This window comes from Aedes albopictus, chromosome 3 (assembly GCF_035046485.1).
Source record: "Aedes albopictus strain Foshan chromosome 3, AalbF5, whole genome shotgun sequence".
Lineage (NCBI taxonomy): Eukaryota > Metazoa > Arthropoda > Insecta > Diptera > Culicidae > Aedes > Aedes albopictus.
In genome coordinates this window covers 22,424,608-22,452,471 of record NC_085138.1, presented here as the reverse complement: position 1 = coordinate 22,452,471, position 27,864 = coordinate 22,424,608, and the positions used below count along the sequence as shown (strand labels likewise).

General features: G+C 39.4%; 1 protein-coding gene and 3 pseudogenes across 1 annotated transcript; all 4 read right to left on the bottom strand.

Annotated features, from left to right (window-relative positions):
* Positions 1-7,268: 7,268 nt before the first annotated feature.
* On the bottom strand, positions 7,269-7,954 carry LOC134291911 (S-phase kinase-associated protein 1-like). The gene has a single exon (XM_062860316.1). The coding sequence runs from the start codon at positions 7,784-7,786 to the stop codon at positions 7,283-7,285; it is 504 nt and encodes a 167-aa protein (XP_062716300.1). The 5' UTR covers positions 7,787-7,954; the 3' UTR covers positions 7,269-7,282.
* Positions 7,955-14,386: 6,432 nt separating this feature from the next.
* Positions 14,387-15,460, bottom strand: LOC134284038 (S-phase kinase-associated protein 1-like; annotated as a pseudogene).
* A 4,901-nt stretch (positions 15,461-20,361) lies between these two features.
* On the bottom strand, positions 20,362-20,938 carry LOC109427287 (S-phase kinase-associated protein 1-like; annotated as a pseudogene).
* A 5,303-nt stretch (positions 20,939-26,241) lies between these two features.
* LOC109427286 (S-phase kinase-associated protein 1-like) lies at positions 26,242-26,967 on the bottom strand (annotated as a pseudogene).
* Positions 26,968-27,864: the final 897 nt, after the last annotated feature.

Genomic DNA, 27,864 nt, shown 5'->3' with positions numbered 1-27,864 from the left:
CCCCAGGAATTGCTTGAGGAATCCCAGCTGGAATATCTGGAGGAATTCCTAGAATTTCGGAAGGTATCATAGAAGTAATTTCTAGAGAAATTCTTGAATCCGGAATGTCGGGGGTATCCTAAGTTCCTCTAACAAATGCCTGGAGGAATACCTACAACTCTCCTTGAAATAATCGGTAGACGTTTACTGGATGAATCCCTAATGGAATCGCAGGAGGAATTTCTGGTGGAATTACAGGAGGAATGCCAGAAGAAACCCCTAGAAGCATTTCTGAAGGAGTTCTAAAAAGAATTGCTTGAAGAATTCCAGCTGGAATTCATGGAGAAATTAATAGAAGTTCTGGGAGAAATCCCTTGTAGAATTTCTATAGGATAAATCTTTGAAGAAATCTCGGGAAGAATCATCGAAGGGATCTTTAGATAAATCCTAGGAAGATTTTCCGGAAGAATTTCCAGAAGAACTTCCCTAGTAGAATTCCTAAACATACCAGAGTGAGAATTGTTGGAAGCGTTCTAAGAGAAATTACTAGAAGAATCTCAGCAAGAGTTGCTTGGGAAGTCCTAGCCACAATTCCTGAAGGAAGACCAATATGACCTCTTGGAGGAATTCCATGAGAAAGTTCTGGAAGAAACTCTGAATAAAATCTCTGAAGGAATTCCTGGAAGAATAACCGGAGAAATTGCTGGATCTCTCTGCAGAAATTTCTTGTATGTACAACCCCATCAAGAAGCCGAACCTAAGGGAAGTTTATTGAAGAAATATCGGGAGGAATCCAAAAAGGAGGCCTAGAGAAATCACTGTATAAATAGATAGAGGTATTTTTGGAGGAATCCATGGAGAAGTCTGTTCATTGTTCTTATCAATATCCAAAACGCATATAACAGGTATATAAGTAATTCCAGGTGTGCTTAAGTTTTGTTCAAATGTGACATTAATAAATATTGGAATTATTGTGTGAAGTTTTAAATTTAAGGTGCCTGTCAAGGAAAATTTCTAGGGGGTGCCAAATTTGATCTAGGGGGTGCCAGGCACCCCTGGAACCCCCCCTAGCTACGCCAATGTCATAACCAATGATGCAAATGATCACCTCACTAGTGCTCATCACAACTCATCAACTGTACACGGAGAAACGAAAGTACCCAAAAGTGAGTTCAATCCACCCAACTTAGAGGTTGCGTGCGGGAAGTCAATTTTGAGTTGATGGAGTCGATGTTGAGGTAGGTAGTTTGCATTTAGGCGTATACGGCCAAAGAACCTAGAGTCAAAGTTCTTTTTACTCAACCGTCAGTTCAAATTACTCAACTTTCGGTACTATGTCACTTACTCAATTTTGGCTTCCCGCATCGAACTCTCAAAGTTGGGTTGTTTTGCTATTCACTCTCTGACAACAATAAAGAGAGCGAATGAAACAGGATGCAAAATAGAACTCAAAAGTGAGTTTAAAAAAACTCAATTTTGGGTTCTCTTGTTTTTCAGTGTATATTTATCGCGTGCGATTGAACTGTGCACTGATCAGTGATGACCAGCAGCAAACAGGGGTAGAAGCTGACTGTCAACTGGGAACAAATTGCGCCTACCCTCTATCATGTTTTAGAACCAGTAAAAAGACGTAACTGCCAAACAAAAAAAGTTAAATTTTCGATTGCAAAACTGATTTTAATACAGTTTTATCAAGCTAAAAGCAAGTCAGCATGTGATTCAAACATAAAGAATGTTATATTCAGCATATTAGATTGAAAAATGTACTTCCGAAAAAATCAGTATTTTGTTTTCACCATTATGAAATATTAGCCTCTACTCTAGTTTGTTTTTGTTGTTGTTTTGTTTGATCTGTAAAAATCGGATGAAAATTGAAAACTCCCTGAGCGATTATTTTTCTCCAATGTGAGAATAATTTAACACTATGATTCAAGAAATTTCGATAATTACCGAAAACACTGATCCTAAGCATCAAAATCGAGAGAAAAAGACTGATGATTATGCTACTGTTGATGTTTATAAAACCATTAAACAAAAGATGTTTACAAATTAGAACCAACAGTAGATGGCGCGCAGGTGGGCATGTTTGGGTAGGCGTAAAGGGTAGGATCTTCTACCCCTGGCAGCAAAGAGTTGGCAAAACGAACATGATGTAAATCACAAACGATTTTGCACACATCTGACTGTGCCGCCACACGCTCGACCGAACAGCCGAACCATACCGAATAGAGATAAGTGACATTTCAACACACGAACACTAGCGCAAATTTTTCCTCACACAAAAGTGCACGCCGATTGAAAGGCTATTCAGATTGCATATGCAAATATTACCCAATCAAATTGGGTAAAACGGGTAAATAATGATAAAACTAACGTCCGGGGCAAGAGTGCAAATATTTTCCTCGCAGTTTCACAACTACATCTACAAAAAAGGCACGCATACATTTGAACGTGATTACCTCTATAGGTTGGTTTGCTAAACTACGGCATGAACGCTCGACACGCACACAGAAGCAACATTCGCATGTACCGATACCATACTAATAAAGCTTCCAGCCAACGATGCTTCGCGATAAGCTGTCGAAAAGCATCGAAAGCGATGAAAAGAGATGCTTGGCTAGAACGCAACAGCTCAACGGCGAAAAGGAAGAGTCAACTATGCTGATTAGTGTTGAGTCCGTTCGTGTGCTACTCGTATGGGAGGTTGATTGAATAAAGCGAGGATGGGTGAAAACGTATTCGTTGTCGAAAGCAAATCGCATCATTTCGCGAATGTTTTCATCAAATAGCAAGCTTGATCATAACAAGTATCTACAACAGCGCAGCGGTACGGCAGCAGGTTTTCACGCCGAAAGATCCGGTTCGAATCTTCTCCAGGAGTTTACATTGAGGTTGGTCATTATTCACGCAATATAAGCAATTAACACTGCCTGTGGTGAATGTGGAAAGTACACTCTTAGAAAAATTCATGTAATTTTTTAAGAGTGTAGGTTTTTAAAGCGTTGTAACGTCACGGAAAATCAACCTTTATGAAATTTATTCAAATTTGGAACAAGTTTCAAATTTGAAATTTTGTATGGTCTTTGTACTCTAGAATATCTTTCAAATGAGATTAAAACAAAGGAAATCGTTTCACTGGCGCCTGAGTTTCACCTGGTTGAAGTTTGCGTTGTAACGTCACGAAAAAAAGTTATGTGGAAAAGACCAAATTTCTCTGGCTTGGACGGCTTCTGCAATAGACAAAGGTAGTTCTATATTCCAAACCAATTTCTTTCTCGTTGTGTATGAGCCCTTTTTCAAGGTATCATTCATAAATTGCGTACCATTAAGTCCCTTTCATAAACTACGTAGACTCTTGAGGGACAGAGTGCGGGAGGTGATGTTTGGCCAAAATCTACGCTCTATACAAATTCCAAAAATGGTTTAAATTGTAATTGTACTGCGATCTTGTAAAAATGCCACTCAAACCGATCATTTATATGATATCAGAGCCAAACAGACGAAACACTGACAAAATTACCATCTCGTATATCTCAGGGTATTGATAACTTCGAGAGTTGGTGCTTTCAGCAAAGTTGTTAAGTTGGTCAAAGACTTACAGTTGATGGATAGTATGGTTCAAAGTTCCACAAAAAAGCAGCGCTACACTCTTAGAAAAATTCATGTAAATTTAAGTTCACTTGGATGCACATAAAAGGAGCGGCCCGTTTGACACAAATTTACGTCTTCTATCACAAATAAAATCAAGCCAGCAATCGCTAGAGCCGAAGCGAGAGATAAAACATATGTAAGTAAAATAATGAACTGGATTCGAACTCTGGTCCGCTGATTGAGAGGCACGTACTATACCTCTCGGCTGTATCACCCAGTTGAGAGACAAACGATAAATGTAAAACTGCTTCTACCTATCTGGTCAGATAGGTTTGTTAACATCTTGTGCAACCAACTCGAACTTACATGAAGGATGTAAAACTGAGTCAAATTTGCCATTCAGTCATGAAATGTTTGGGTACGTTGATGGTTTACGTCACGTGTAAATTCCTAATTTTTTAAGAGTGTAGAGAACTTACAAATTTCAAATTTCATGTATCTTAGGACCCCGATTACTTGGAAAGATGGTTTCTTTGGCAAAATTTGGTGAGTCAAGGACTTGCAGTGGGTTTACCATTTGATGCGAGATTTGAGCCACTAGAAGACGCTAGTTTCCATTTTGGAAAAGCTGGCAAATGATTAGAATTTCCCAAAATGTATTCTACAAGTTGGAACTTTTTTCACTTTAGACATATTGTATTCGAATCAAATGGTAATTAAAGACCAACATATTACTCATAAATGTTCAAAAATTGATTTGATTTGTTTCATTTGGTCCCAAATACAAGAGTTAATAAAACGACAGTCAAAAAGATGTATTCTGCTTGAAGCACTCCATCTTCGTGTAGAGCTAACCAATCAAATCCAAATTTGTAGCATTTACAGATAACAAGATGAGGAACTATCAGTCGAAATTTGAAAATTCTTGGTATTTTTTTTTCAAGTTACGGTTTGTTGAATGTTTTCAAGATAACACTAGTTTGCAAAATAAAACGAAAGTCGTGAACTTCTGTCAACGACCAAAACGATCATCAACTTACCGAGTTCAAAAATGCTGTAAACTAGTGTAATTAATAAAATTGGTATGCTTTTGTAAATTTGCAACTAGCGTCACGGTGCGGCAGAAATTAAAACCAAACGGCTATTAAACTGAAAGTTCTTGATCTACCAAACAATTTTACCGAAGCAACAATATTTCTAATTATTCAGGATTCTGAGATAAACGAAACTAAAAATGTGTATACCTTCTACCGCCTCCTAGTGGAAGGATTCGAAATCATACGGCTCATCAATTGAAAGTTCTTGACCAGCCAAACAACTTTGTCGAGGACACCAACAGTCTAAATAATAAGGATCTTGAAATACATGGGAGACTTGAACCCTGGGGAGACTTGTTCCCCCATGTTTTCTTGGAATCAAAAACAGTTTTCTTCTAACATATTTTTTCCAAAACTACGTCTGGACATAAGATTATGTTTTAGCTACAAATGATTTAAATTGTTCATTCCACTATTATTTTAACGACTGACAGTTTGTTTTCAGTCCTTCAGAAATCTTTTAAAAGATTCCAAAAAGTCGCAATAACTTTGTGAAAAATTAACCAAATCGTGTCAAAGTTCCACAGCACATAGTTGAAATAAAGTACTATCTAACTTGTTTATCCAACTAAGATTTTAATAAACATATTTTAGGTAATTTAGCTTAGTATATACAATATTGATGTGGGGAGACTTGATCCTTCGAGGATTACACACACATTATACAGGGGATAAACAAAATGATCAGGACAGGCAAAATTTTCACTTTTCAAAAAATGTTGAACTAGCTATAACTTTTCGAAAAGTGCATCAAATAATCTCAAATTTATACTGTAAGTTCATCAACTAATTGTGTATCAGTGGTTTAAAATTAAGAAAGATTGGGCTATTTTCCACGAAGTTATAAAAATTCTTGGAAAAGCTAGAATTATCCGAATGCCAACTTTCAGCCATTATATCTCCGGATTAATTGAACCGATTGCAATAAAATTTTGACAATTTCTGGGCAATCTACTAGGATGCTGTAGCTTTCATTTGGTGCCAAGAGAACTCAAATCAATTGACAAACGGCCGAAATATTTATTATGATACACTTGGTCAAAAATCTTAAAAAGTTTAGATGTATGACTCATAAGTACTCTTCGAGAGATATCTCGGTAACCAAACGTCCAATCGAAAAAAAATTCAATAGCGTTCTACTAGGATGTAGTAGCTTTCATTTGCTTCCAAGAAAACTTAAATCGGTTAACAGACGGCTGAGAAACGTGCGTGACTTTTTTTTGTAACGCACATACACACACACACACATACACACATACACACACACACACATACAGACATTTGCTCAGTTCGTCGAGCTGAGTTGATTGGTATATGAGACTCGGCCCTGCGGGCCTCGGATCGAAAGTCGGTTTTTCGAGCGGTATTTATACCCTTCTTATGGGTGTAAGAAGGGTAAAAATAGAATATCATAAAAATCCGAGCAGATTTTTGAAGATGTTGGTAGCGCGGTAGAGAGTGTCAGAGTCTAGCGCGTTGTAACGTCACGCTACAAATACGCATTTAAAACACGTTTTTCTCATACAAACTAAATGTTCAGTAGGTCAAATATATTAGAAATTTTACAAGGAATCCGAATATGAAAAAATATTTTGAGGTTTACAATCGTTTTCATGAGATATAGTGGAAAATCTGACTACGAATGCGTCAAAACGTTGTAACGTCACGGTAGAATGTGTCACAAGATATAACAGTGTAGTTTTTAATGTTATTCATAATATTGCCATCCGGATCTCATGCGTTGTTCCTACTGTTGTGATCAGCAAGATTTCCATGTCTGGCACTACCATCTTCCGTTGAAAATTCTGTTTAGATGATGAATCACGAAGTTAAAACACTTATAGCACTTGTAAATCATTTACAACTTACCGGTTAGATATTAAATATAAATTTTATTAATAGCGGAGATATCAATGTTCCAGCAATCAATCAGTGGCGGATAATTCTTCCTTGTCAAGTTTTGGGCATTGGGTACTCCATTTTGGCTCGGAGTTTGCCTTGGAGTATGCTATGAAAATCAATTAATAGTAATTAGTGCAATTAGTTTTCATCCAAAACTAAGTACAAGTTCAGTACTCCATTTTGGATACTTCTGAAAGCAGCTCGGCGAGTAAACAAATTTGCTTTCGAAGTTGACAACAATAAATTTACTCAAAGCTGAGCTCTTTGAGTGTACTTCTTGGTTGAGTAAAAAGCATTTAAAACTGAGAACATAATAGTATCCAAAACGACAGTCTTATGGAAGTACTTAGTTTTGAGTACTTTTTATCTCGATTTTAAGTAGTTTCATTTCCCCGTGTATACTTTTATTTCTGAGTGTACCTACTCAGCGAACGTTTACCTTATCTTAGTATGATTGATTGCTAGTCAAGTGTGGAATTATTCTGTCACTTTGCTACCACATGTGTCAAAAAGATCTCTAACAAATTATTCTTTGGGTCAACTACTGCGACCTTACAGAAATTAGGCGAATCATAAAGTGAATTTCGAGGTATAATGATGACTTTCTCAATTCTAAGACACTCTAATGACAGTGACCATTTTGTCGGTTTTGAGGGTAAAGTCTTATCATCGATTAAGAAATAACATATGTGGGTAGAAACAACATTTTTATTTTAATCAACTATTTCCACTTCCTCGCACCACTCGTTCTCCTTACGAATTTGTTCCTCCTGTTCCGGAGTAAGATCATTCTGGATATTGAACGTTTTCCTAATCTCATTCTCTGTCTTTCCCTTCATCATGTTGGCAACAGTCTTACATGTCAACGCCACCAGTCCTCGGATGTCCAAATAGTTCGCGGCCTTTATCAGCCCGAACAGCGTTTGATTGTCGATTTTCATGAACTCCTTGTCCCATTCGCAGATGTTGTCGGTGCGCCTGTCGATTGGTTGGCCGTCTTCGGGATTCGCCTGTAGTTCGTCCTTATGATAGTTAGCCCATTGTAGGATTTTCCGTAGAATGTTGGAGTCCACGTTGGTCAGGGGTATCACTTCTCCACAGCCATCCTCTAGACCCAGACTTTCCATCATCGTTTTGATGGTGAACGAACACTTGGCGATCTCAACCTCGACGTCGAAAACTTCCCCTTCTGATGATTGAAGCTGAATGCACGGCATTTTTGTCCGAATTGAGTTGAAGGCACGGTTTATCGTAAATTTGATTCAGTTGAACACTTTGGAGTATGGAACGTAACAATGATGAAATGTCGAAGTGCCACTTGTTATTTGTCGGTATTAGGTATATTGTCTTACAAACGTACAGGTATAACATAACATGACATTTGCGATACCTACACATAGCATAACATACCTAGGGTCCACTTTTGTACATTGAAATGTACCTCTAAAACGATACCCACAATATGGAGCATACACAGAAAAAAATCCATTCCCAAGACCATGAATATGACTCATAGTTTCCCGATATTTTTATGATTTTATGTTATAAATATACACCATGATTAAATTTTATGATCTTATGATTGATTTCACCATAGCGCTATGCACCCGTTATTGCTTTGGCTTTCGACGACCAAAAATGGAAAATATAATCATGAAGCTATGATTAAATAAGCTGGGATCATGAGTAGCATTCATGAAGCCAAGAATAATTTTCATAAACCTGGATGCAGATCCTGATGCTTTACCACCAGATTCATAAAATTATGGTTTGGTGAGGTAGAACCATGCATAGAATTCATGGAATCAAAAAATACTTTTATGATTCCGTCGTCGTCGGACCTATATGCTTCTCAGTCAAATTCATAAAATCATGGTTGAGGGAGATGGAACCATGCATAGAATTCATGGAATTAAGAATTACTTTAATGATTCCGTCGTCGTCGGACCTCAATGTTTCTCAGTCAAATTCATAAAATCATGGTTGAGGGAAATGGAACCATGCATAGAATTCATGGAATTAAGAATTACTTTTATGATTCCGTCGTCGTCGGACCCAAATGCTTTTAATTAGAATAATAAAACGATGCAAGCTAAAATCATAAGAAAATAAAATACGTGATATCAGAGCCCATTTCTATGATTTTGGGACCTATCCATCATCCTTTTTTCTATGAGCAAGCAGCACTTTTTAGTTGGCCTCTTGTTAGTGAAGATATGTAATGTTCAAATATAAAAGAGAACAACAATGATCGAACTCACCGGATAATCATATTTAGCTGGTTTATTATTTTTGTCTTTGGCACCTACATCCAACAGGCTAAGGATGCCCTCCAAACCACATCAATTGTTCACTAGTTCACATCACTTGCTGAGTCTCCGAACTCGTCGAACGATGGATAAACCGGAAAAATAGAGAGAATTACCGAAAATTAATAAGTGTAACGCTAGGAAGCGACCATGAATATAATTTATGAAAATGCTTGTTTCTATTCATATTTCTGGTCAACTCATTCATGATATTATGAATTTTAATTATGATATTATGAGTTGGCAGACATCATAAGAACATGATTTTTTATTCATGATTAGGGGAATGGATTTTTTTCCGTGTACCGGAGCATAATGGAGCATAATAGAACAAACCTTAAATTTTCGCTCAAACAGTTGCTTTGGCGAAAGTGATTCAAAGGGTGCATATTATAATTTACTATTCGCGACTATGAAGGTTGATGAGTCGGGAATCACTCTTTCTACAGGGTTTCCCTACGGGCGAATGAGTGAAAAAAGCAAAACATTTTCCCTCCTTCACTTTTTTACAGAAAACCGCAAACAAAATCATCACCCAAATTTGTTTCGGAAATAACTTCATTGACTTCTGCTGCTTTTTAATGCTTTAAACATTACGTCAAGAGTAGTCAGGGCCGGATTTACAAATGTGGGGGCCCGGGGCCACAGTGTTGTGGGGGCCCTCTTTTTAGAGGATATTTTTTTTTCATTATAGAAAAAATCAGAAAATATGAAAAATTCTTTCAAAAATTAGGGATGTTATTGGGGATATTAATCTAGCTTAACTAGCGTAGCGTAACTAGAAAAAAGGCTATCTAAGCATAACAGAGATCCAGATATGAAAATCTAATCTGAAGACGATTGCAAAAGAAATTTTATCAAGTAAATAACGCTTTATCCGAGAGTGTTCAAAGTATTAGGTTCCATTGATCTAGTCAAAATTTAAGAGAAAGCCCTTTGAGAAATTTAAAAATAGATTTTAAAGGAGACATTTTTGATAAATTTCAAATAAAATTCATAGCGCTATCTTTCGGGCCGTTTTTTTTTATTTATTTTTTTATCTGTATTAACGAGATTTTTAGCCCTAGGCTAAGTTCATTTCGGGACCCACACTTTACTTCCCGTCCGAAGGAAGAACTCACATTTTGCGAGTTTGTCGGGAGTGGGATTCGATCCCAGGTCCTTGGCGTGATAGTCAAGTGTTCTAACCATCACACCAGGTCCACTCCTTGGGGCCATTATTGCAAGCTCCAAATAGAATTTCTTGCGGAATCATTGATGAAATTTATAGAGCTGCAAACCGATTACAAGGTTTCTTTTTTTGTGGAACTTAAGCATTATCATTTCTAATTCCGACACGGGTGCATACCCTTCTGGTGTGAAGTGTCGTTAATAAATAATAATAATAATAATAATCATTTCTAACGCAACTTTGAGGATTTTCTTATGAACGCGCAAAATTATTGTTCAGAACTTTTTGTGAAACTTCAGGAGGCAAAAAACCCATAGTGGTATTTTTAGCGGAAATTCAACTCAAAGATTCTGAAGAAATTTCATCGGAAATCCGTATTGAGTTCCTGATGGCATTTCTGTTTTATTTTGAATAGAATTAAAATTTCATAATTATCTTTGGCGGACGAATTTTTTGCCAATTTAAACAAAAATGGTTTGCTAAACTTTAAATATTTCAGGATCTTTCAAGAATTTCTCCACCAATATGTACTGAAATTTTTATAAGGAACCTATGGATTTGTTAAGAGTTCGCTTTAAATAACACATTCACGCCAGGGAAGAAAAATTCGTCGTGAATTTAATCAAATTAAAGCAAATCAGACCAGATCTTTGCCCAAAAAAAATCCGCCTAAAAATCTTGCTAGTTCCTTTAAAGAAATGTTTCAACAATTTTGGCATTCGATTTGAATAATTTATAAGTTTGGCAAGCGGAATCAAACTCTAGAACTTTAAAACCTTTTTTTTATTCTGATAGAAACACTTGCAAATCTTCAAAGAACTATGGAGGAAATGTTTAAAATAATACCAATAATTTTCGATTAGCAAACACGAATTTTCAGCAGAAACTGTTCGACTCTCTATTTCATGGAGTTTAAGATTTCATCCAGAATTCAGGTGAAGATGATCATTCCGAACCATAAAAATCTATCAGAGAAAGTTTGAAATTTTATAAAAAAGGCAGATATCTGCTTCTTTCTAATTTGAAGCACAATATTTCACACGCATCTTGAGAGTAGAAGTACTTGTGATAAAAATTAAATCACGATGTTTTCAGTACTACTTATTTTCGGTTCCCATTTGAAGTTAGATTTTGTGGGGGCCCCTAAAATGTGGGGGCCCGGGGCCATGGCCCCCCTGGCCCCCCCTTAAATCCGGCCCTGAGAGTAGTACATAATCAGATGTACTACACATACAGCGCACTACTTTGGACATTATGTTTAACGTATATGAAAGGCAGCGGAAGCCAATGAAGACGACGAGCTTGGTGGTCTATAGTAACTATCGCTTTTGATTCGTATGCAGAAGGTCCTGGATTCAATCCCTGGATCGTCCCTTTCCTCCTACATTGTATTTATACTTTCTCCCTCCTCTCATGTATATTCACATGTTCATAGCCATCGGGTTGAAAAAGCCGGCTGGCTGTTCGGGTCCGTATGAAGTTGATCTTCAATATTAACTTCTTTTCTCGATCAGCTGTCTAGCTGTGTAGTGTCGATAGCGATTGTCTCAATTGGCTACAATAATAACACTACGGACCGCCTGTTTCGGTGGTAAGAGTCCACCAATAGGTGACCCCTAATTCATGGTGTGATGCGGCTTCATGCTTACCGTGCCTAGGAATGAATGGCTAGGAGGGTCTAATACAAACCTAACCGCAAACGGAGCCTGTGGAGTACTAGGGCGCCCTCCACAGTATGTTGCCCTTACTGCGCTAACCGGAGCAATGGAGCAGTGGACCTTGTGTTTCTCCGAGACAATCGACTGCCCTTCTTTAGTCTCACTTGAGGCTAAATAAGGGCGGGATTATGAAAATGTTGTTAATTAGTTTAAATTTTCACCTATATGGTTTCGCATTATGCGATTTACAGTGTATTCTATGTATCCTCGTCTTTGGCGTTTTCCAATCGATACCGATCTAGTTTTGTTGCTGCCGTTCTTTGTTGTGCTGTTGTTGCGAAGAGTTTAAACTTGCCTAGTTTGGGTAGTGGCTACGGTTAGGATAGCTCAGATCAATCTTCAACATAAAAGAACAGCAACAATTAATCTTTGCAGACTTATGCAAAATGGTTTAGCCCAAGTGGCCTTGGTTCAAGAACCTTACTTCCGTAAGGGGAATTTCTATCTAGGAAACCTTGTGAACCCGGTGTTTGCTATTTTCAGTAAACATGAAATGGCAAACTCGCGTGTCATGCCTCGAGCCTGTGTGCTTGTCAATTACGCAATAGTTGCTATACTCATCTCTGAACTAACCACCAGAGATGTATGTGCTATCACAATTGATGTATCTGTTGGAAACCTCAAAAGGAAATACGTCTATTGTTCAGTTTATTTACCAAACGATGAACCATTCCCTACGGATGCTTTCAAACAAGTCATCGCATACTGTACTTCAAAAGGCCTTCCGCTAATTGATGCTAATGCTCACCATATCAACTGGGGCAGCTCAGACATTAACTTGAGAGGCTCGAGTTTTATGGAGTACTTAAGTAGTACAGATCTTGCATTACTTAACATAGGAAACCGCCCAACCTTCCTGGTATCTGCTAGAGAGGAAGTGTTAGACATAACGCTTTGCTCTAGTAGAATTAGTCACGAGCTGACCAATTGGCATGTGTCAGATGAAGAATCTTTATCTGACCATCGCTACATCTTTTTTGAACATTTAAATGTTACTTCGCAAACATTGCGTTTCAGAAATCCCCTGTCAACAAACTGGGAACTTTTTACTGATTTGGTTGCGGCCAAATTTCATGGATACTCACCATCCATTGACACTCCAAGTGATTTAGATGATACCGTTGATACTACAACGACCTTCATCATGGAAGCTTTTGAAGAAGCATGCCCTCTACGGTCTGTGAAGATCAGAAGAGGAACCCCTTGGTGGAACTCTGATCTGGTGAAACTCAGGAAACAATGTAAAAAGAGTTGGAACAGACGACGTTCGGCTGGTTCGGAGGCTTTCAGGTCGGCTCGCAAGGCCTACAGGAAAGCTTTCTGGTCTACTGAACGATCTGGCTGGAAAAAACCTTTGTACAAATGTTTCCAGCTTGAGTGAAGTCAGTCGGTTAAACAAAATCCTTGCGAAATCTAAGGATTTCCGGGTGAACGAACTTCGTTTGCCAAATGGCGATCTGACTTCCTCTGATGAGGAAGTTCTGGAATGCTTATTCAGCACACACCTCCCTGGATGTGTGGATATTACATCTTCGGATGAACCTGATGTCTTTTCTTGTAGTTACGATTCCCTGGCTTCGGCTCGGAGTATTGTAACTATAGAATCGATTGAGTGGGCACTTAATAGCTTTGCTCCTTTCAATTCTCCTTGAGCAGATGGGATTTATCCTATTTTGCTTCAGAAGGGATTTGATAATTTCAAACATGTTTTGAAAAAATACTTGTTTGCAGTTTTGCTACAGGTTATATTCCCAAATCTTGGCGGGATATTACTGTGAAGTTTATTCCGAAAGTGGGTCGTGCGTCGTATGAAGAAGCAAAGAGTTTCAGACCTATCAGTTTGACCTCTTTTCTTCTGAAATGCTTAGAACGCATTGTAGATCATCACATCCGTGATGTTCATCTGGCCAACGTGCCTCTTCATGTGAACCAACATACCTACCAATCTGGTAAGTCCACTGTGACTCTTTTAAACAAGGTTGTTTACGATGTTGAGAAAGCATTCGCTCAAAAGCAATTTTGTTTGGGTGTTTTCTTTGATATCGAGGGTGCCTTTGACAATGTGCCTTTCGATGCCATATTGGAAGCCGCACGAAGTCATGGTATATTTCCAATGATTTCCAGTTGGATTCATCAAATGCTCAAAAACCGATATCTCTTCTCGACATAGCATCTGGCAGGGATTAGGAAATTGAGTGTTTGTGGATGCCCCCAAGGGGGAGTCTTATCACAGCTTTTGTGGAATCTCGTAGCAGATACGCTATTGAGGCAACTCAATAATAGCGATTTTACTACTTATGGTTTTGCCGACGACTACCTGGAATCAGCAAACGCTGTTCACCTTCTATGGGTACCTGGCCATTCTACCATCGCTGGAAATGAATTGGCTGGTGAGTTAGCTCGCTCTGGAGCATCACATGACTTCATTGGCCCTGAGCCAGCTATTCCGATATCGAAGTGTAGGGTAAAGCTTCAGTTCCACATCTGGGCTACCACTCAACACAGACAATACTGGAATAGTTTGGAGTCATGTCGTCAAACCAAATTGTATTGTACAGAGCCGTCTCCAAAGGTGGCGAAGTATCTTACAAATCTGCCAAAGCAGAATCGCAGCATTCTGGTCAAAGCATGTGACTGTCCAGTTTTGCGCAACTGTGTTTCCGAGTATTCGGTAAACACTTATTAAGAGAAACTGACTTCAGAGACCTGAATATTCAGGATATGTTGTTCATAACCCGCTGTGGTAAAGAGCTATAGGCTCTCTTTCGCTGTATGCGTTATTACAGTGTCCTTTCCAGGGCGCTGTTTGAACCCATTGTGGTACGCTTATGCGTTAGTACCCTCTTCCAGGGTATTTTTTCCTATTTCCCTACCTGTTCGTATCCCCATCCTTATCCTTATTTCCTTCCTTTTCCCACAGGTCTATGATGAAATAGATTATTATTATGGAGATGGCACAAATGTGCCAAATGGAGGGTAACGTGCCTCTGGAGCCGGCCTTCTGATACCTGATAAGTAGTACTTATCGTTCATACATGTATACAAAATTTCATGAGAATCGATTCAAAATTAACTTAGTTATGGCAAAACCTCGTGCAAAAAAATAAAGAAACGGGTGTATTCCATTTTTGTTAGGTACATGTGTGGGCAATATCAACATTTTTATTTTTAATCAGCGTCAATTTCATTTTCCTCGCACCACTCACTCGTTCTCCTGGCGAACTTGATTCTCCTGTTTCGGAGATAGATCATTCTATGGATATTGAACGTTTTCCTGATCTGATCCCCTGTCTTTCAAGGGAATGGGATCATGTTGGCAACCTTGTTGGCAACAGTCTTACACGTCAACGCCGCCAGTCCTCGGATGTCCAAATAATTCGCGGCCTTTATCAGCCCGAAAAGCGTTTGATTGTCGACTGTCATGAACTCCTTGTCCCATTCGCAGATGTTGCGCCTGTCGATTGGTTTGCCGTCTCCAGGATTCGACTTTAGTTCGTCCTTATGATAGTTGGCCCATTGCAGGATTTTCCGTAGAATGGTGGAGTCCACATCGAACAGGGGTATCACTTCTCCACAGCCATCCTCTAGGCCCAGATCTTCCATCATCGTTTTGATAGTGAACGAGCACTTGGCGACCTCAAACTCGACGTTGAAAATTTCTCCATCTGATGATTGAAGCTGAATGTGCGGCATTATTGTCCGAGTAGTTGAAACGAAGATTTCACTTGAATTTGATTCAGTTGAACACTATGGAGTTTGGAACGTAACAATGATGAAATGTCGAAGTGCCACTTGTTATTTGTCGGTATTAGGTATATTTTTTATACAAACGTACAGGTATAACATAACATGACATTCGCATTATCTACACATAGCATAACATACCTAGGGTCCACTTTTGTACATTTAAATGTACCTCTAAAACGATACCCACGATACGGAGGGTACCGGAGCATAAGGCTCAAATGAGAATCGCATATTATCCAAAACTAAAAAAAGCACTTTTCTCCAGAATGACGAAAAAGCAAACAAAACCAGCGTGTCCGATTGTCATAATAGGACAGATCGGTGAAGTACTAGATTTGTAGTAATGAGCTGAATTTTAGTATGGTGAGACGGTCAATTCTCCGTTTCTGCAATGAAATGGTGCAATAAGCGTGGAGCGTGCAATAAGAAAATGCTCCAACCTTGGAAATTTTACAATTCTCTTAAGGGTACGAATCCACCTCGCATTCCTTTTTATCATGCGCCTAATATCTGTAATAGAGTGACTGGAACGGAGAGTGGCGACAGTGTCAAAATTGGAACAGCGATCATCTATAAATTTCATATAAATTCCCGTTCCAAACGAGCAGGAGAGCTGTCAAGATTGGAACATGACGCCACTCTCCCTTCCAGTCACTCTAGTATGTAAGTCTTTAGTTCTTAAACTTTGACTCAAAAGAAAAAAAAACAGCAGATATTTTTGACACATTTATAGAAAATAATAATAGGCGATAGAATTACATTTTTTACGTTCAACTGAAGCAAACTTTTATTGCACCATGTGTAAAACAATCATATTTCGTTTAGAAATATACTAGTGTCTTCTGCACTTTTGATTTCTATGCAAATCTTTATATCATCTGCATAATCGAACACCTTATGCCCATTCAGAGATGGCATGCTCCTCAGTGCGAAACGTGAGAAGAGAAAACATACACTCTACACACGACTTTCAACGAGAGCGAGGGTGCACTACGCAACTTTTTTCACACACAAACCAACCGCTCACTCTCTGGCATCCATCAGCGGCACACTCAAAATGAGTGCTCAAAAAAAATGATAGAACAAGCATGTTTTTCTGTTTCTGCGTGCTCATTTTGTGCGCACAGAAAATGTGCACACAAAAATTCGTTGAGTGCGCACTCAGTCGTGCTTCCAGTGCAATACTGTGTGTACCACAGGGAGTATGAAAGTACTATTACGCCGTCTAGTAGCAAATGCATCTGCTTGTCTAAGATATCATATAAATCACAGACAAATAGATATGTGACACTAACGAAATTTCAATCTCAAATATCTCATGATCCTGATTACTTAGATAGTTGGTGTCTTCGGCAAAGTTGTTTGGCTGGTCAAGGACTATCCGATAATAAAACTTAAGATTCAAAATTCCACCGCTAGGCGGTGATAGTGAGTTAACAAATTTTGTTTTTCATATATATCAGGAAAATTTGCAAAAAACTGCAATTAGCGCCGCCTAGCTGCAGAAACTTGAACCAAACGATAATTATTCTGAAAGCCCATGATCTACCAATCAATATTGCCGAAGACACCATCTTTCTACAAAATCAGGATGCTGAGATATGCGAAATATAAAATTTGTTTGCTCTCTGGCGCCGCCTAGCGGTGGAATTTTGAATCTCAAGCCTTATTATCGGTTAGTCATTGACCAGCCAACTTTGCCGAAGACACCAACTCTCTAAGTAATCAGGATCATGAGATATTTGAGATTGAAATTTCGTTAGTGCCACATATCTATTTGTCTGTGATTTATATGATATCTTAGACAAGCAGATGCAACACTGACAAAATTTCCATCCCATATATCTCAGGATCCTGATTACTTAGAGAGTTGGTTTCTTCGGCAAAGTAGTTCATCTGGTCAAGGGCTTTCAGAATATGGGCCGTATGATTTGTGATTTCACCGCTAGGCGGCGCAAGAGAGCGTACAAATTTTACATTTCACATATCTCAGCATTCTGATTATTTAGAAAGATGGTGTCTTCGGCAAAATTGTTTGGTAGATCAAGGGCTTTCAGAATAATTACCGTTTGGTTCAAGTTTCTGCAGCTAGGCGGCGCTAGTTGCAATATTTTGCCAATTTTCCAGATATATATGAAAAACAAAATTTGCTAACTCACTAGCACCGCCTAGCGGTGCAATTTTGAATCTTAAGTTTTATTATCGGTTAGTCCTTGATCAGCCAAACAACTTTGCCGAAGACACCAACTCTCTAAGTAATCAGGATCATGAGATATATGAGATTGAAATTTCGTTGCTTTTTTTTGCAAATTTTCCTGATATATTTGAAAAACAAAATTTGTTAGCTCACTAGCACAGCCTTTTGGTGGAATTTGGAACCAAAATATCCATCAACTGTAAGTTCTGGACCAGCTTAAGATGTCTGCTTGTCTCTGATATCACAGGATTTGATACCGCTTAGCGGGTTTTGGACTCACTGGCATGCTTTCGGTTCACCAAATGCTCAAACAACACTGATCCCTTTGAACACACTGCGTATGCACTGAGTTCTGTTTTTTTCTGCGTGCGCGCAGAAATTGCGCACTGGGATTATGATCTGCGGTCTCTCATTGCTCTCACGCAGCACTCTAATCACCCGCACAAAAACTCTGCGTGAGAGAAATTATGTACATTTTATTGTGCGTTTTTGCTCTCTCTCTTTTGTAAGAAAAATGAAACTGAGAAGTTCAGTGAAAGATGAGCGTAAATGGGCACAATTTCTGCGTGACATGCCATCCCTGTGCCCATTAGCGTGTTTCAAAAAATCGTTTTTGCTCCACACCGCTTATTCGATTTGTAACCAGATTCTGCGGCTTCTCCCAAAATTTGAGCTCATTTGGTTGAAAATTGAGACTGCACAAGCCCTTCAAAATTTGTATGGGAATTACTATGGGAAAACGATGTTTGTCATTCAATCGACCATAGCATTTCCCCAAGTGTCCTAGAGGATTAGTTGACCCTTGGTACTTCTAGGCTACACTATCAGCTACAACTTTGCCGAAGACCGCATTCAAATCGGACCCCTCATTAATTAGTTATCGATTTGTATCTAACTGGACAAACTTTAGCAATGACCCTCCAGCACCCCCAGCAGGCAACATTGCTGCATATGGCGCCAAAGCACGGCATAAAAATCACAAGGCAGGCTAGTAACCTATGTAAACATCTATTTTGGATGTAAACATGTGATGTCGTTCATCGTTCTTATCGTCTTTCACGTTGATAAATTGGTGTGGAGTACTAGATCACCTATGAACGATTTGAATTACGTCATCAAAAAACTGTCAGATTTCGGGAATATATCACCTTCTCTTCTGTACACCGTGGCGCCAAAGATATAGCACACTGAAATCATGGCTACTATGTTTCACTGCAAAACACAGTGATGCCCACCGATTAGTGTAACCATCATGAGTAAAGATTTCGATTCTGGATAAAAATCGGTAACTAATTAATATGGCGGCCGATTTGAATGCGGTCTTCGGCAAAGTTGTAGCTGATAGAGTAGCCTAGGAGTATCAATGGTCAACTAATCCTCTAGGGCACTTGGGGAAATGCTATGGTCGATGAAATGAAAAATATCGTCTCCCCATAATGATTCTCATAGAAACTTTGTATGGCTTGTGCAGTCTCAATTTTTAACTAAATGAGCTCAAATTTTTGGAGAAGGCATAGAATCTGGTTACTACACTGCACTCTCGTTGGCTTAGTTTCTCGTCACTATATTTCAAGAATTCATACCACTTCGCAGGTAATATTTACCTAGTAGAGTCACGCACGTGAGGCTTACCATTCCTCGAGAGCCTAGCAGTAGATATACCTAACAAACGAAGTGGATAAGCCAAGTCTCGAAACCGACTTAGCGTAAATGGAGCACTCGAACACAAAAGGAGCCGGCAATAATAGCAAAAGTTACTAACCGGCGACAGACAGGCGGAACCAATTGAATAGGTACCTAATCTGTTAAATGAGGAACCCAGATGCAAAGGGGTGTAAGTGACCAAATGGTTAGCGACGAAATCGTCGATTTTGAACTGAGCATATCATAAAATTCTTCAGATTTCAAGCTTTTAGGAACTTCTTTAAGATTGTTTTTTCAATAATTCGAAAAATTACAATAAATCAAAGAAAATTAGGTTTATTTTGAAACTTCATACATTTTGAAACTGTTAACACCCTTCATATTATTTGTGGGGAAGGTGCAATAAAAATACAGCATGGGGGTAATCTGCTCATTGCCATTTAGCCGGGAGCCTCAGGTATCGTGGGGTTAGGGTAGGGACTACTTTCAAGAGCCAACGAAGGATACAGGACTACATCTCCGACCCATTACACCGTTTTCATGTTAGGGGCAGCAGGGACGATAGTCCTGGGCCTGACGCACCCCCCCCCCCCCCCCCCCTCCTCCTGCTACCGAGTCAGCCGCGTAGTCGCCGGCTAAGAATAGGACTACTAACCCCAATTCAAGGTGTCAAGCGACCCGTGCTGAGAAATGAGTGATCGAGGGGGTGAAAAAGATGCTCGATCTTTAAGGACAAACGTCTTGAAATCCCGCTTAAACAGTGCATCGGAACTTCAGACGCACAAATCTCAAGAAGCAAGCTTCAAACAACAGTGCATTTTATTATTCTGTTCTTGCTCACTTGTAATATGCTTAAAATAAGAAGATCAAGTGCACTGGTTTTGTTTACGAAGAGATTTGTGCGCTCAAAATCGTGAGCAGGTACCAAAGTTGGACATTGTGGCGGCCATTTTGGGATTCTAATAAGTCTGTCCATTTGGGATCAGATGCAAAGCAGTGTAGTGACCATTTTGTCGGTTTTGAGGGTAAGGCTGTGATCATCGATTAAGAAATAACATATGTGGGTAGAAACAACATTTTTATTTTAATCAACTATTTCAACTTCCTCGCACCACTCGTTCTCCTTGCGAATTTGTTCCTCCTGTTCCGGAGTTAGATCATTCTGGATATTGAACGTTTTCCTAATCTCATTCTCCGTCTTTCCCTTGATCATGTTGGCAACAGTCTTACATGTCAACGCCACCAGTCTTCTGATGTCCAAATAGTTCGCGGCCTTTATCAGCCCGAACAGCGTTTGATTGTCGACTGTCATGAACTCCTTGTCCCATTCGCAGATGTTATCGGTGCGCCTGTCGACGGCTTTCCCATCTTCGGGATTCGCCTGTAGTTCGTCCTTATAATAGTTGGCCCATTGTAGGATTTTCCGTAGAATGTTGGAGTCCACGTTGGTCAGTGGTATCACTTCTCCACAGCCATCCTCTAGGCCCAGACTTCATCGTTTTGATGGTGAATGAACACTTGGCGATCTCAACCTCAACGTCGAAAATTTCCCCTTCTGATGATTGAAGCTGAATGCACGGCATTTTTGTCCGAATTGAGTTGAAGGCACGGTTTATCGTAAATAGGATACTGCAAGATGACGTCACGAAGCCGTGCACTGACAGTTTAGCGAGCTTGTTTACATGGACTTAGTCTCTGGCGGAGATCCGGCAAAACTGTTTTTCGATGTAATTTCAGTAGAACGGTAATTAGACGATTCGTTTTGTACTAGTAAAGTTGAATATAATGATATTTCCGTACCGTAATGGTTTCGGGATGGAAAACGTAAATTTAATTTTCGCCGCTCGTTAAAAATTCTAACACCTTGTAAACAAGCTCGCTGAACTGTCAGACAAAGTGAGGTTAGATCAGGTGCTTGCAGTACCCTATTTGATTCAGTTGAACACTATGGAGTATGAAACGTAACAATGATGAAATGTCGAAGTGCCACTTGTTATTTGTCGGTATTAGGCATATTTTCTTACAAACGTACAGGTATAACATAACATGACATTTGCGATACCTACACATAGCATAACATACCTAGGGTCCGCTTTTGTACATTGAAATGTACCTCTAAAACGATACCCACGATACGGAGGATACCGGAGCATAATGGAGCATAATCGAACAAACATTAAATTTTCGCTCCAACAGTTACTTTGGCGAAAGTGATTCAAAGGGTGCATATGATTTACTATTCGCGACTACGAAGGTTGATGAGTCGGGAAACACTCTTTCTTCCTACAGGGTTTTCTACGGGCGAATGAGTGAAAAAAGCAAAACATTTTCCCTCCTTCACTTTCTTACAAAAAACCGCAAACAAAATCATCACCTAAATTTGTTTCGGAAATAACTTCATTGACTTCTGCTGCTTTTTAATGCTTTAAACATTACGTCAAGAGTAGTACATAATCAGATGTACTACACAGCGCACTACTTCGGACATTATGTTTAACGTATATGAAAGGCAGCGGAAGCCAATGAAGACGACGAGCTTGGTGGTCTATAGTAACTATCGCTTTTGATTCGTATGCAGAAGGTCCTGGGTTCAATCCGTGGCCCGTCGCTTTCCTCCTACATTGTACACTTTATCCCTCCACTCCTACATAGACAACTCATGTATATTCACATGTTCATAGCGATCGCGTTGAATGAATGGTTTGGGGGGTCTTATAAAAACCTAATCGCAAATGGAGCCTGTGGAGTACCAGGGCAACCTCCACAGTATTTGCCCTTACTGTGCTAACTGGAGCAATAGTGCGGTGGACCTTGTGTGTGGATTTTTATCGCGAACCACTGAATGGTCCATACTCAGCAAGTGATACATTCGCGAATGTAACATTTCGTGCACCGACATGCTCGGGAACGCTCCTCAACATGCTGTTCATTCTCTTGTCCGCACGCAGAACTCGATGTACACAGCGCAACGAGTAACTTTCACGCAGCGACCGAAAAGACAAAAGAATTTTCACGCAGATTTCAGGCCAAACATTTCAATAGGTCCTATCTGCATTTGAGAGGCTCTCTTTGTTTACTTTCTCTTTCAATTATTGCAATATAATGGTACACTTTTCAACTATTTTTGCAGTACAAATCACAAGACGATTGTTTTTACCATCGTTCAAATCAGGGAGGCAATCAAAATACAAATAAATAGCTGAGATATTAACGAAAGAGAGAGAAACCAAAGAGAGCCTCTCTTCTGCAGATTGGACCTTTAGACATGTTTGGCCTGATTTGTGTAACACCGGATCAACACAAAAAATGTGCTGGTCCGATGTTACACAAATCTGCGTGAAAATTCTTTTGTCTTTTTGCTCGCTGCGTGAAAGTTACTCGTGCGCTGTGTTGTTTCATTTAAGGGTGCGGTTCGAAACGAGAGCGCAATCAAGAGAGAAAGATGCTCGATGACGCTAATGAAAGCAATGCATTCGGTAATAATATTTTATTGTCATAATTCTTTTTTATTGTGGCTACACAACCTGCAACGTCATGAATACAGTTAAATTAAATAGTAATTCACGTCTTTAAAGCGAAAACGCATTAAATACTGATAAAAATAACGATTATTCACAGTTGTCCCAAGCCAACGATGAGAGATCATCGGTAACTATCTGCACAGATAACAGACGTTTATGCTTATATTGGCAATGTGTGAAAAAATGCTCAACAGCCATTCTGTATGTAACGAGCAGCTGAGACTCATGTGGCAATCATTTAGAGATGGCGCAGTGATCGATAGTCAGTGATCGCTTTCAAGATTGCATGCATTACGCAATTTTACACTCAAGATTGTATTCGGTCTTGAATGAAACTGGAACTTTGAACTATTCTTGCATTCAAGTTCGATGTAATGTCGCAATAAGTTGAGTAGATGGCGGTAGTGAGCCAACGTATATCGTTTTGAACATTTACACAGGATTCTGTGAAAAATTTGTACTACCATAAACATCTGTTATCTGTGCTATCTGTAAGTGTTCCACGAAGTGGCCAAATCTAGAGCTCGATTTGAATAGGTCGTATGTGCTTTTGTCGATTAAAAATTCGATCAGTTGGATTCGCTTATTATAGCGAAAACCGTTGAAATTGAGCAAAGTTTATACATACAGCAGAATCCTCACAAAACAGGCTTTCTGTTCCATCATTAAAAGTTTTCAAAATATCTGCCATATTGCTACAATGACTAAAATAAACTGATCGAATTTTATATCGACAAAAGCACATACGACCTATTCAAATCGAGCTCCAGAATTGAATAAAATTGATAATACCACAAAATAAAAAGTCTGAAAGCGTTAATCGGTAGTATTCCACTTGAATTTGCTAGGAAAAATGTAAAAACTATTATTTATTTCAGTTTTTGCAAATAAATCACTTGCACCAACTATAGGTACACGGTTCCTATAATGGAGGTAAAATTTAACATTGGTTCCTATAGTGGCGCATCCCATTGAATTCTTATGGGACCCACCACTATAGCAACACTACCACCACTATAGGTGCAAGGAAGCAAAAAAAATAAGGAAAACAATTCTGGAGCTCGATTTGAAAAGGTCGTATGTGCTTTTGTCGATTAAAAATTCGATCAGTTGGATTCGCTTATTATAGCAAAAACCGTTCAAATTGAACAAAGTTGATACATACAGCAGAATCATCACAAAACAGGCTTTCCGTTCCATCATTTAAAGTCTCCAAAATATCTTCCATATTGCTACAATAACTAAAATAAACTGTTCGAATGTTATATCGATAAATGTACATACGACCTATTCAAATCGAGCTCCAGAATTGTTTAAAAAAGGTTTTTCGGCAAATCCTGAACACAAAACTGAATTAATGTTATCAATTAGGTATGATGCATTTATTAAAAATATCATTCTCAAGCTTTTTGATCGGAATAGGGCTAAATTGCCACTACCACCACTATTGGTACTACCTCCACTAAGGGAGCTTTTACCCTATAGTTTTCTCCAAAAAAAACTTTTGCTTCTAACAACTTTTCAAAACATCGACTGTTGGCTCTGCACATCACCAGGCTAATGATCTGTTGGTTTCGAACTCGTTGACCCCGAACCTTTGGCCATTGGCCGGCCGTACATCCTCCTCATGATGGCCACCCAGTTTGCCTCCCATGGCCGCCCATTTCGCCACCCCCATAGCCGCCCATTCGTGCAGTCCTGTGCAGCCTGGTGGTGACTAGCGGAACTACCGTCGTCCTTACATGGGGCAGTGCAGTGATGGCTGCGTTCGTGGACTTTTGGGACGTTACACTTAACCTAACTACAAACGTTTTCTTTTTTATACAAAATACGACGAATACTACACGCGACAAATCTCATCAATACTGGACGTTACACTGACACTTGTTACAGCTTCTCCGATAACCTGATGAAGGGTGTGCAGGAAAATTGTCTCAGACTATATCTGAACCAGTAGTGTTCTGGAACCGGTTCCGGGTGTCTCGCCGAAAGTGAAACAAAACCAATATTCGCGTCACATCAAATGGCTGTTTAGGTAGCCTGATGAGCGGTTAACAAGAAAAATAAATTTTAGATGACATTTGGGAAAACTAGTAGTGTCCCGGAATTGGTTCCGGGTGTCCATCCGGAAGTGGTCAAATGCAGATGGGAATCAAATTCAAGCATGAGACACGTCAAATCACGGCTTTTTTGATAACCTGATGAACGGTTTTCGAGAAAATAGCCTCAAATTACGTTTTAACGCCGGAATTGGTCAAATGAAAAAAAAAATGAACCTTGTACAAAACTCGATCAATTACAAATCAAAATTCCCGTAAATCCATGTCGTCAGCCAAAATTTCTGCTAAATCGAGTACCATATCCTCAAACATGGCCATTTTGTATGAAATGGAACCAATGGTCATTTTTTGGCAGGCACTGTAAATGTTCGGGAACCGGTTCTGGGTGTACCACCAGAAATTGTCAAATATAAGTCGTACAAATTCGTGGATGACGGGCTGATCACTGGCTCCAAGGCAAGATTGATTGCGTCGACGGAAAGGTCATGAGGCGCTGTCCACAAATTACGTAAACCTCTAGGGGGAGGAGGGGGGACTATGGTCGAGCGTTACGGCTCATACAACGATTTTCGAGTTTTCATTCAAAAAAGCGTTACGGAAGGGGAGGGGGGGTCGAAAAATGTCAATTTTAACGTTACGTAATCAATGGATGCTCCCCATGATTCGACGAGAAAGGCACCACTAGGTGAGTTAATCTGTTTTTTTTTTTCAAAAACACGCGTAAAATAGTCAGGTTCACATCTACACGAAAAAAACAGATTACCTAAAAAATACGTTAAAAGAACGCAAAATTAAGTAAACCGCTTGAACTTTTTACCCAGCAGTGGGTTGTTTTCTCGCTCTCCCGCTCGCAATGTTGTCAAAAACAAAGCGAGAAGCAGCTACCTAGCCGATAATGTCCGTGCGAGAAGCCAAATTTGGGTTTTTGCCGTTTACTCAAAAGTGGGTTTATTTCAACCCACTAGGGTACTTCGAAAGTCGACGCTAGGTAGAAAGAACTTTGCGATGGGTTGCAATTTTCTGCCGGGATCAAACGGAAACTACCCACTCAGAGCTTTAACGCGGTATAGCCAAATTTGGGTTCTCGCACGGAAGAGCCGATATGAGTGAAAATAACTTATATTTGGGTTGATTTCTGGTTCCGTGTACCATGACTTGACTATTTTCACGACGTTTTTTGAAATAACGCGTTTTTTTACGCGTAAAAAAAAACTTCAGTGTAGGTGAAAATATTAAAAAATGAGGGTGAAGCTGTGATCATCGATAGAGAAATATCATGCGTGGGTAATATCAAAATTTTTATTTTTAATCAGCATCAATTTCAATTTCCTCGCACCACTCGTTCTCCTGGCGAATTTGATTCTCTTGTTCCGGAGTTACATCATTCTGAATATTGAACGTTTTCCTGATCTGATCCTGTCTTTCAAGGGAAAGGGATCATGTCGTCAACCTTGTTGGCAACAGTCTTACACGTCAACGCCACCAGTCCTCGGATGTCCAAATAGTTCGCGGCCTTTATCAGCCCGAACAGCGTTTGATTGTCGACTGTCATGAACTCCTTGTCCCATTCACAGATGTTGCGCCTGTCGATTGGTTTGCCATCTCCGGGATTCGACTGTAGTTCGTCCTTATGATAGTTGGCCCATTGCAGGATTTTCCGTAGAATGATGGAGTCCACATCGAACAGGGGTATCACTTCTCTACAGCCATCCTCTAGGCCCAGATCTTCCATCATTGTTTTGATGGTGAACGAACACTTGGCGATCTCAACCTCGACGTCGAAAATTTCTCCATCCGATGATTGAAGCTGAATGCACGGCATTTTTGTCCGAGTAGTTGAAAGGAAGATTTCACTTGAATTTGATTCAGTTGAACACTATGGAGTTTGGAACGTAACAATGATGAAATTTCGAAGTGCCACTTGTTATTTATCGGTATTAGGTATATTTTATTACAAACGTACAGGTATAACATAACATGACATTCGCGATACCTACACATAGCATAACATACCTAGGGCCCACTTTTGTACATTGATACCTCTAAAACGATACCCACGATATGGAGGATACCGGAGCATAATGGACATGGCATAGTGGAGCATAATCGAACAAACATTAAATTTTCGCTCCAACAGTTACTTTGGCGAAAGTGATTCAAAGGGTGCATATGATTTACTATTCGCGACTACGAAGGTTGGTGAGTCGGGAAACACTCTTTCTTCCTACAGGTACAGGGTTTTCCTACGGGCGTATCAGTGAAAAAAAAAGCAAAACATTTTCCCTCCTTCACTTTCTCACAGAAAACCGCAAACAAAATCATCACCCAAATTTGTTTCGGAAATAACTTCATTGACTTCTGCTGCTTTTTAATGCTTTAAACACAGACAAACAGACGTATTGCAACCGATACTCCTGCCAAATAGAGAACACCCTTCATCGTGCCATCAACTCACATGTAGATTGCATTGCAACTCATCAGACAACGAATCTGATGGGATGGTTGAACCTATTGTCAACTGCGTGCGTTGATGATATCGACCGTCGCGGTGGTTGGACTCCCACATCTGTAAGTGATTAATTTACGAAAATTAATGAAAGAAACATGACTTACCTCTATGTAAGCTCCTTTTCAATTTCAAACCAGGTGTACACTTCGATTCGTTCAAGCACAGTTCTTCTCTTCTTTCCCTTCTTCTTCTACTTTTCTTCTCCATCTACTTTTCATTGTTCTACTTTTCCTTCTTTTCTATTATTCCTTCCTCTTCTTCTTTTTTTGATTAACATTCTTCTCGACCTTCTTCTTCTCAGCATAACGTCCCAGCTGAGACAAAGTTCACTTCTAAGCCCAGCCCTCTACTAGTACTCACAGTAGTTATTGACTGTGTTATTTACATCGTGTAGCAGACACGAAGACATTCCATTGACA

What these genes read in the sequence shown, in the direction of transcription:
- LOC134291911 (XM_062860316.1), bottom strand. Translation starts at nt 7,786, where the DNA reads ATGCCGTGCATTCAGCTTCAATCATCAGAAGGGGAAGTTTTCGACGTC.